Source organism: Convolutriloba macropyga, chromosome 15 (genome assembly GCF_964194025.1).
Source record: "Convolutriloba macropyga chromosome 15, txConMacr16.3, whole genome shotgun sequence".
NCBI lineage: Eukaryota > Metazoa > Xenacoelomorpha > Acoela > Convolutidae > Convolutriloba > Convolutriloba macropyga.
Window position 1 is genome coordinate 7891913 of NC_134482.1, and position 11215 is coordinate 7903127.

The window sequence follows — 11215 nt, forward strand, 5'->3', positions numbered from 1 at the left end:
AACATACACACTCACGCATGCACACATGCACGCACAAACACACACACACATACACACACACACATAAGTTTGATTACAAATATACGGTCAAGCATACAAATTGAAGTCGAGTTTAAGTGTTTTTAAGGTTTTGCTGCTGAACAAACATTGCTAAATTCGGTCTCCACGTGAACTCTCAATTGATCTTCATTTTCGTTAAGAAAATATTTTGGGGAGTCGAGTAATGAGAGTATGGTCGAAGCGCAAAAGTTAAAACTGCAGGCTGATTGCTGTTCAATATTTCAAATGCAATACGGGGGCATACATTATATATATTTGAGTTTCACCGGCGAAAAAAAATCTTTTTTCGCCAAAGTTTTACTGAAGCAAATAACTATTTATACACTATATATATTTATATATATATATATATATATATATATATATATATATATTGCAATATATACAATACTATATTGCGATATTTTTTCACAAATCAAGGAGTTATGTGATCTATATTTTAAGCGATTGAATGAAGCGAAACATCAGCTTAAATAAAACGCCGCACGTGAAATCGAAAATTTCGGCCAACCTACTCAACAAGAGAAGAAGAGAGAACACGAGGGAAACAAACACACTCACGCATGCACATTTGCACGCACGAACACACACACACAAAACACATACACACACACACACACACACACACACACACACACACACACACACGCACACACATACACACAGAATGAGAGAGAAGAGAGTAGAAAGTATGCTGATATTTGCGAATTTTCTGAAGAAAGACGTATTGCTTTCGAGCAACTGTCATTACGAAACCTTATTTGTTTTGTTTTTTGGAAGCCGTTTTTAGGACAGGTGTTGAATTTGAGTAGATTTTACGAATGCTGCTAGGCAATTTATAAATTGTAAGCTTTATATCCATTTGATGCATGTATTTCTGTTTTTTTATAATGCCGTTTTTTACGCTTTTAAGAATTAGTGGGAGCACAACCAACCAGAAGTCGATGATTGTATTGTCTTTCAGTTTTTGTTTCGTTTGATTTTCGACTTGAAATATTCTTTAAAGGATAATTCATTGAACTAATCCAATTTTTGGCTTAACTTTGTCTACTGCGCTGTTTCTGGCTATTTTTGTTGCTTTTGTTTCAGTTTCTGCTTTTGTTGACTTGTTTAAAAGGAAAATATCAAATCAGTGACTACAAACTATAAACGGAATTCTCAAAAAAAATCCAAAGCCTTAAAGAGGTTATGACATATGTAAAAGTAGAGCATTTCAGAAAAGGATACAAAATCTAATAAAGCACCATTTTGATATAACGCAATCCAAATGCGGTAAGCAGATTACAGGTATGGAACAAAATTAGTTGACAAAATCTCAAAATTAAAAAAGAAATTAAACAACCTAAAGCAGGATTTATCTAAAACAAAAATGATAGTATGTTTCCCGAGTTTTCATTCATAACCCATGAAGTTTTTAGAAAAAATCTACAAAAACTAGTAGAGATCCAAGGGCTTGATGAACCAAGACTTCAATTTCCCGATGAAAAAATTCATCAACTCGGACTTTTAGAAAAAATTTCTGTCCAGGAATTTTTGTTTATGCCTGAGTTTCATGTTATCAAGTTGTCACTATTTGGGACAGAGAATAAATGAAGTTTGCTTCTTAATGTTTTGTTTTATTTATAATTTCGTTTTTAAATCATGCAAAGCTGCGAATCAACCTAAAAATCCAGCAAGGACCAATGCACGCTTCTTCTTTGAAAAGGTAATTGTTTTTCACGAAAACTTTCAACGTTACTAAAGGAGAACAATGCTTACCGATAACTCAATTTGTTGTTTTTTAATGTACTTCTGTAAAAATAAAGCATCCTTCGTCGAGAATGAACAGTTATCTTGTAGGAATCTGGCAGATTTCGGCAGATTCTTACAAGACGATGCAACTTCCATCCAAAATTTCTGGCAGATTCTCACAAAATAACCATTTATCTGCCGGATTTCCATAGGAAAACCATTTTTTGCCAGATTCCTACAAGATAACCATTTTTCTGTGAGACTTTTGCAAGATACTCATTTTTCTGTCAAATTCATACAAGATAACCATTTTTACTCCATATTACTGCAATATAACTATTTTGTTGCCCTGGTCTCGCAAGATAACTAATTTCGGCCAGATTAAACAAAGATAGAAAAATTTTGTAAGACTCCTAAATACCTTTTGGGAATGCTTTCTTCTCTGGGAATTCTTTTATAAAAACCATAAACTGCTGTGCAATACCATAAATCTAATTGAGCTTGCAATGTGTTCTCGCATTAATTAGTTAAAATATTTGAAAAATTGAAGAAATAAGAAGATGCGCTTGTCGTAATTATTTGTGTTTCATTGAAGCACAATAAGTATGACATGTACTCTACGTGAAATATAAACAAACGAAAATTTTGGAAATGTAACTTGGTAAACTTGGTAACATCATATCAAGCAACTTTTTTTATCAAACACTGTTTAATATTTTTAAAAAATTCTTTGCGCTCTTTTGTCAAATCGACACGACAACTTGACTGGAAACAATTTTCTGAGAAAATAAATTGAGCTGATTAGCCATTTTTATTCAAATAAAATGCAGCTTAACCGGAACGAGCCCTTTAATCAAAATCTAGCAAGAAAAACTTTTTTGCCAGAATGTTGCAACATTCTGCCAGATAATCAAATTAAGGGCAGATTCCACCAGATAAACCGTTTTCTGCCAAAATCTTGCATTTTTATGATTCTTCTGCTACATTTTGGAAAATAACCATCTATCTATCAGAATCTAATAGATTCTTGCAAAATAACCATCCCGTCTCAACTATAGATGTAATTATCTTTGTTTCTAACCTATTTATCTCTATACGTGTCTTATATCAACTAAAATACTTTCAACGCTTGAACTGGAACAATTACAAAATATTTAACTTGTTGATGTAAAGTTACGTTTCTAAATTATATCTTTTCGATTGGAAAATAAAATTTAATTTAATTTGAGTGAATAGCAGTACTGATTTTGAATGAGTTCATAAACATTTTCGATTCGAAAATGAATAAGAAAGTTTTATGACCACGTACAGAGCAGTTTTTAATTTGGTGTGAATCCGAAAAAAAAATCAACAAGAAATTTCCCAATTATTTCGACACAAAAACTGCATGCACAATAATTTTTGGTTTTTGTTTTTTTTAATTGTTTTTTATAAATTCTTAACAAATTTTGTTTGTTTTTAAATCTCATAAAATGTTAGACAGTTGCTTACCCTGTTGTATTACATTTTAATTAGTCTATTTTAGTAACTTTACTTCAACCCGGAATATGAAAGGATGGGGTTAAATCAGAGTTTGAAATATCTCACAAAAGAGGACTTAATTTGAACTGAAAAAAACCTATTTACATTTCTGAACAGAAAACCGATTCTCAATCGGCGGCTATTTTCACAGACGAAGATTAAATTTATGTTTCTGAAGGACTAAAGGGCAAAATCCTATGAACTATAAAATGTAGTTCAGAGAAAAACGAGAAGTTGAATCATAGTCCGAATGAGAAGGATTCCGGATCAGACTGGGTTCAAATAATAATCAAACTTTTTGCAGATTCCGATTCAGCGTCCAGACTCAAACAAAGACCCAGTCATTTCAGAATTTGACTTAATCAGACTCTAAATAGGATAACGTTCTGTGATTCTTTATAATTCAGTTATGAATTAGCCGTAGAACTAGGTGCACCAGGAAAACATTTCGTATATTACCATTTTTTCTTTGTTTCGAAGTTAAGAGCTGCGCAATTGTCGACACTGTTATCAAATTTTTAGTTACACTAAAACTAAATACAAAAGAAAGCCTTCTTTTGAGGTTGTGCTTTTTCTTGTAGTATTCTTCTAATCAGAGTGCAGGCAACGAGTGCCTTTAATTTATATCATCATGAATGTTTCTTCTCATTTTTTATTTTTTATCTAAACGGTATGTGAAAAATGCAATAAAAAGCGACAAAATGCCCTGAAATAGTGTAAGAAATGCGCTGAATGATCGGCAATTTACTTAAATAACATCAGCGCATTTCATACTAATCGAATTATCGCATCATATGATTAAATGAAATAAAACGAATTTCAGGCAAGGAAATTGGTGATGAAAACGAGGAAATGATTCAAGAACTGCTGCGCAATTTGAGGTATATCTTACAAAGTGTTGCTGATAGAATCCGGAAAGTTCAAGGTAGAGTCAAAATTCAAGCACGAAAACTTGACTCTGTCCCAAAAACTGCTTGAAAACGGTTACGGCAAAAAGTAATCGCAAAACAACTGCATTCAATTTATATCAAGATTCTTTTTGTCAATACATAACTTAAAGTTTGAACACAATTTACTGAAATACTTTAGAATGATTTTTGAGATCCTTTTTTGGTGAAAATTCAGAGCATTCAGTGTATTTCGGTTTATTCAGAGCATTTCTTACAAAAAAAACTGCTCCTAAAATGGCTCTCGCATCTCAAACAGGGCCCCGGGTCGAGAGAAAAATTGAAAAATATGTAAGATAAGCGATGAAAAGTTAGTTTTTTCACCGCAAATTTCGTACATAATTTTGCGGTGAAATGCGGTGAATGCGGTGAAAATATGTAAGTTCACCGCTATAGCAAGCGGTGATCTTACAAAAATTCAACACAATTCATCGCCAAAATATGTAATTTCACCGGCCTTACAAGGGTTCGAACCTCTCACCTCCTGCATGGCAGTCACTTCTTCTTCCACAGCGCTATCCCTCACAAACTTCTAGTATTTTTGTTTTGAATATAAATCAAATTCACTTTAATTTCTGTAAAATAAGCGCGGTGAATTTTTGTAAGATTTGCGATTTTTAGCGGTGAAATTACATATTTTAGTGGTGAAATGTGGTGATTATTTGTAAATTCACCGTTTACTCTAGTGGTGAAATTACATAAATTCACCGCTTTGAAAAAAGTGTCAAAAACATGTAAGATAAAGGGGTAGTTTTAGTGGAAGGGTAAATCTAACATTTCCATCCTTACTCCCCATTAATTTCACCACATTCTTTGCTGATCTCACACAGTTTTACAAATTTTTTCTAAGCGGTGAATTTATGTAAGTTCACCACTAAGCTGAGCGGTGAATTTATGTGATTTCACCGCATTCACCGCTTATCTTACATAATTTGCACAAGTTTTTTCGAAGCGGTGAATTTGTGTAATTTCACCGCTAAATTCAGCGGTGAATTTATGTAATTTCACCGCTACTAGGCGATAAAGGTTTTTTTTCACCGCATTCACCGCCTGATTTATGTAATTTCACCGCATTCACCGCTTACCTTACAAAAATTTCCGCATTCGCCGCTTAACTTACATAATTTTGCGTTGAAGAGCGGTGACACCTCGACCCGGGGCGTTAATTGTTAATTCTTCAACGCAAAGTATGACCTGAGTTTTATTTTTTCATTGATTGAAGTTTGAAGAGGTTGAACAGGTTGTTAGGTTGAAAAGATGCTTTTTCGTTTTCGGGTGAGCTTAGTGCTTAATCATCGTCATCGAAGAATGCGACAACAAACGTTTCTGTGCGATTGGAGTTGGAGGAGGTATCGAAGTCAGACCTTCGTTCGTTTACACTCTGTCTGACGGGTGCTGATGACGAATGAGAAGAGCTGTCGGCATTGAGGCTGTAAAACAAAGAGATCACATGTTACAGCAAAAAAGTGGGGGCTTGTACTTTTTTGTACAAATTGTTAATACATCTTATCAAGAGTGTGTGAAATTGTTTAGTTTTCCTGAAAGAGCTTTTATTCTCTGCCCGGGTCAAATTTTTTCGCCCAAAATGATGTAAGAGTGGGGTTGCGATGGGAGAATTTTTTTAGGAAAATGCAGCTCAAAACTCTTACGTCTTTTTGGGCTGCGTTAGGCTTCCAACGGGGGTAAAATGGTGTAAGAGAGGGGGTAAAAAACAAATTAACCCCCCACTCTTACATCTTTTTGGTCTGTCAAGGGGGGTAAAATGATGTAAGAGACATCATTTTAATGTCCTCCCAATCTTAGTCAAGGGAGGTAATTCCTCAAGATTCCTCCTATTGCAGCCCATTGCAGCCCACTCTTATCTGGCAATTTTAGTCAGGGAGGGTAATTCCTCAAAAGTCTTCCCAATGCAGCCAATTGCAGCCCACTTTTACATGGCAATTTTTAGGTCAGGGGGTAATTTCTCACAAGTCTTCCCATTGCAGCCCACTCTTACATGCCAATTTTAGTCAGGGGGGTAATTCCTCAAAAGTCCTCCCATTGCAGCCCATTGCAGCCCACTCTTACATGGCAATTTTAGTCAGGTGGGGTAATTCCTCAAAAGTCCTCCCATTGCAACCCACTCTTACGTTGCAAATTTAGTCAGGGGGGGGGGGTAATTCCTCAAAAGTCCTCCCATTGCAGCCCAAATCATACATCATTTCACCCCCTCTGAACAAAATACCCCCACGCTCTTACATCAATTTACCCCCATAGACAAATTATTCCCCCACTCTTACAACAAAATGGGAGGATTTTAGGGAGGACATTCGACCCGGGTACCACGCATTAGCAAAATGAGTCACAGAGTATTTGCGAAGATTGATAAAATATTCAACAAATATTGAATTGAACATAGTGACGACTCTGGACAGGTTTCAGAGCTTTAACGGTGTTTTGACCAGTAATTTGAGAACATAAAATTTTTTGATCACCAGTTTTAGGGGTGATTAATTTTGAAGTATTTCTTGGAGGGGATTATTCCGGATCGCTCCCATTACATTCGAAAGATGCTCAGATTAACAGATTTCTCAGATTGTCAGTCAATTTTCTGTTGCATATATTTGATACACGAAGTTGTGATGATTCTGATCACAGATATGTTCGAAAAGATATACCTTGTTTTCATCTTAGTGTCCCGACTGCACTAAATTCTTTTTTCAGCGCCCAATCAGAATATCTTTATTCTGTATTTTCGTGCTGCCCAGTATTCTGATCATGTCAAAATTTGCAATGAACATGGGCAAAGTTCAGAATAACATTCTATTCTCTGAATTTAGACTGCGCTGCATGAAAAATTCCTTCTTGTAATTTGACTCCATAGAAATTTCGATTGATTGAAAGAAATAACGATTGTTATTGAAAAAAGAAATAACGATTGTTATTGACTGAAAACTTTCCCATTACATCTCCCACCTGGGGCCGCTAATCAGGAGAGGTAGGATAGATTGGGTGCTAATTGGGACAATTTGGGGCACAACATGGGGAGGGGGTTCGGTGAGGCAATTGGAAAGTGTTTTATATTAATCCCGATAATAAAAACATTAACTAAGAAGACCGTTGAAGAATGATCAACCTTTAGCTATCAAAAATCTCACAAAAAATCATTTAACACAAACTCCTACAGAAATGTCATCTCTTACGATTCAAAGGGATCAAATGCAGCTATAGGGGAAAACCAAAAAATGCTTGCTCTTATTATTTTCATACAAACATTCGAGATTAAAATTTGGAAAAAGCGATTGCGAAAAAGTCTGTCACGCTCAAACACTGGTATAAACGTCGGTAATTTTCGATCTCTAAGTGTATCTAAAATGACGACAAGTCTATTGACTCTGATCCTTTGATGTCGCTGCCGTTTTTAAAGTATTCCTTTGGTTTGGGGGAACTATTCGCCAATTTACGCATTGCTACTGTCTCTAATATTAGCACCAAGGACGCAAGGAGATTAGCTTCAATTTATTCACATTTTGTCTGCAATGTTCGCCTTGTCGCTGACCTTTCCGTTTTAGGACAGTGCAAATATTTTTATTCTGTATAAATTTTGGAATGCCTTATCATTGGTTTCAGACATAAAAAAAGATTGATATGTGTGGTTTTAGGAACGTAAAAAGTGCCAGTATTTTTAGTTCAGAAATGAAAACGTAAAAATCATCGTAACGCTCGATTTCTATGAAAAAAATGGTCAATTTTGTCGGTACAAAGATTTCAGGAGTTCAATTTTACAGTGTAGATGAAAATTCTATTGTTTATCCTTGGGAAAAATATTTTAATGAAGGGGGAGAAATCACTTCGGATCTTTTCCTTTGCTTACTGAGAGACCTATAAGTGGCATAGAATCTGTGCCATCTGGCCAATGATCTGGGCAGTGTCTGGCCTAGGGTCTTTTCCGTCTGGCCAATGGTCTGGACAATGTTCTGGCCTAGAGTCTGTTCCGTCTGGCTAATGGTCTGGACAATGGTCTGTCCTGGGTCTGTTCCATCTGTGTGGCAAGTGGTCAAGGCAATGGTCTGGCCTAGAGTCTGTTCGGTCTGGCCAATGGTTTGGACAATGGTCTGGCCTGGGTCTGTTCCATCTGTGTGGCAAGTGGTCAGGGCAATGGTCTGGCCTAGAGTCTGTTCGGTCTGGCCAATGGTTTGGACAAGGTCTGTTCAGTCTGGCCAATTGTTGCCATAGTCTGTTTGGTCTGGCCAAGGGTGGGCAAAGTCTGTTCGGTCTGGCCAATACCTATCTTTGGGTATGGTCGGTCTGGAGCCCCTGTCCGTGACCCAAATCGGTCTGGCCAATACCTGCCTTGGGTCGCGGGCTTCATCCTGGGTAATTGAACAAGTTTAACATTTCCTTCTAAATTTTATTTTCAAACTGTAACACATGTTAAAAGTTGTTTGAAAGTCAGGTTATTTTCACCCTAAGTGATATTTGATATGAGCACACGAAAAATAGACTCCGTATGATTGTAAGTGTTTTCATTGCAAACTTACTGATTATTTCTTTCGCTTAAAACTAAACAAACCGACGATTTCGTGCGGTTCAAAACAAAACTTACTTCAAAATTTTATATTTTCTTCTGCGTTTGAAAACCCAACGCAGGGGCGATACCGAAGAAAAAGGGGAAGATGTTCGTCGTTTTTGCTTGGCCAAAACCTAGCATACCGACGATTTCCTGAGCTTAAAATTGAAAATTTTTACTTTAGGGCATATATAGATTACCAACCTTCGGATTTGCTGAACTCTCAAACTAACGCGTGAAAACCTGTACTTCACCCTCACCGCTACTTCCTGTCTCAATACTTTACTCAACACTCCATAGAAGATCAAATTCATAAGACTTGTGAAATTTCCAGCGCACAGAAACCACAGAGTCAAAAAGAACTGCAACGCCGGTTTGTTCTGAATTGGTCCGTTGAAAGCCGCGAGAAACTGTTTCACAGCAATTGGAATAAATATGATGACGTAGATAATAGCCGTTACTGAAAAGGGTAATGAGCTTTTCAGCACCGAATATGAAAACTTTGCTTCCATTTCGTGTGAACTGATTTCATCAGACGGGTTCTGGGCTAAAGTAGATATTCGTTTATACTGAACGTAAGCGCGATACAGAATGAACCCAAACACAATTTGTGAAGCTAGAATAATGATCGTGAACGTTGCATAGAATGGAACTACGACAAATAAAGCTTCTTTGGATAATAAACATTTTTGACCATCGTCCGATATTTCAAACCAGTATTTTGGCTGACATCCAGCGCTAAACTTTTCATCAGGTTCCTTTTAAACTGTTTTATTGAAAAATAATAGTCAAATATATTCACACATTGGTTTGTCGTACATTAGCTTTCGGGCACACATTTTTCGATTTTTGCATAAACTGTTTGTCAATAATTATGCATTTAATCAAGACAGCATATTTTATGTTTCACCCGAATACAGCGAGACTTAACCCCCCCCCACCCCCCCCCCCCCCTCCAACAATTATTACATGAGATCTCATAGAATGTTGAAAGTGGATGCATCATCTCACTGGATTTTTGGGACCTAATCTTTCAAGATAAATGATCACGCTAAAATGATGTTACTAACTGACCATCAACTTACAAGACTTCATTACTGTCCAATGTCCCCAATTAGACAATTTTCATGTCCCCAAAATTGGCAAATTTCAGTTCTAATCTTATAACAAGGGTTTATTTATACTCAATTCTTTGGACATTGACTACGTAATGTTTACTCGATCACCATTCGTTCTAACCCTAGTTGAGACGACCGAACCAAAATGGCAAAAAATTTGTTAAAAATTTTCGATATTTTTGGTTTTAAACGTAAGAAAGCGTCGGTACCTTAGGTGTGTTCGGTAATGTCCGTTTCGAACGCAAAAAAGATTCGGTATGTTCGGTTTTAGAAGACTTGGTACATTCGGTATTTAAACGTAAGAGATCGTCGGTATGTTCGGTTTTAGACGTGAAAAGTTGTCGGTTTTTTGCAGAGGAAACTTTGATTTTTCTGTTCATAATGTGCTCATACGTTGTGTTAGCGTTCCTTATGCACGAATTCTAAACGAACTTCATAAAGATAAATTCTGAAAGATTGTGCAAAATTATTGAAAATTCTTTTTTAGCTCTCTCTCTCTCTCTCTCTCTCTCTCTCTCTAGTCTAATTGAACGAATACCTTTTTCTTGGTCATTTTTCAATTCGAAAATGTAACATACTTGTTGAGCATTGAAAAAAAATTCTGCTGAATAACTAAAATTCACTGAGTGTTGACACAGTTTATTGTAGTTTACAAGCAGAGTTATTGACAGATGGTTACGTTTGAAATCGAACTTACCGAAGGGTTTTTGTTCTCACTGCCGAACTAATCTGCGGTTAAAACACACAAGATAAACGTTTACGGTATTTCTCTCAACAATACCTAATCTCATACATTTGAAAAACGACGATACCAAATCTCTCTTACGTTTTAAAAGTGAACCTACCGAATCTCTCTTACATTTGAAATATATGTGCACGATAACTATATTTCTTATATGTTGTTTAACGATAAAAGCCCAATGTCTGATTGCATTCATTTTTTGCGCATCAAGACAAAATCGGAAAAAAACATCCAAAAACATGCGATAAACGGCATCAGAAAAAATGCTTACATCTCTTTATTTTCTCAAAACTACTAAAAGTTTTCTGATCTTTATCTGATTTTCTGTTTTCACGTCAAGAGTAAGTTAAAGTTGTTTAATAAAAGTCACTGCTTCAAAACCGTTAAAATAATATGCTGTTTCAATCATTTTGAAAAGACCTCAATGGCTAAGCTGTGCAAGAAGTGTAACACAGCGTTACCTTGCCGCAAGTTCAATTCGGAGGCCAGCTGATAAATTTCAATATTTCATCCAAGACTCTGATTGGGTGTGAAATTTCAAATTTTA

At 36.0% G+C, this 11215-nt stretch overlaps 2 protein-coding genes across 2 annotated transcripts in view; both read right to left on the reverse strand.

Moving 5' to 3' along the window:
- LOC142354577 (uncharacterized) overlaps window positions 1-5055 on the reverse strand; it is a 7954-nt gene extending 2899 nt beyond the window's left edge. The window contains exon 1 of the mRNA XM_075406905.1: window positions 5035-5055. Coding sequence (XP_075263020.1) covers window positions 5035-5055 — 21 coding nt within the window. The remainder of the gene's footprint in view (window positions 1-5034) is intronic.
- Window positions 5056-5372: 317 nt separating this feature from the next.
- On the reverse strand, window positions 5373-9545 carry LOC142354398 (uncharacterized). The gene is made up of 2 exons (XM_075406676.1): window positions 9013-9545; window positions 5373-5689 (listed from the first exon to the last, which is right to left on the reverse strand). The coding sequence occupies exons 1-2, from the start codon at window positions 9318-9320 to the stop codon at window positions 5548-5550; spliced, it is 450 nt and encodes a 149-aa protein (XP_075262791.1). The 5' UTR covers window positions 9321-9545; the 3' UTR covers window positions 5373-5547.
- Between the last annotated feature and the right edge of the window lie 1670 nt (window positions 9546-11215).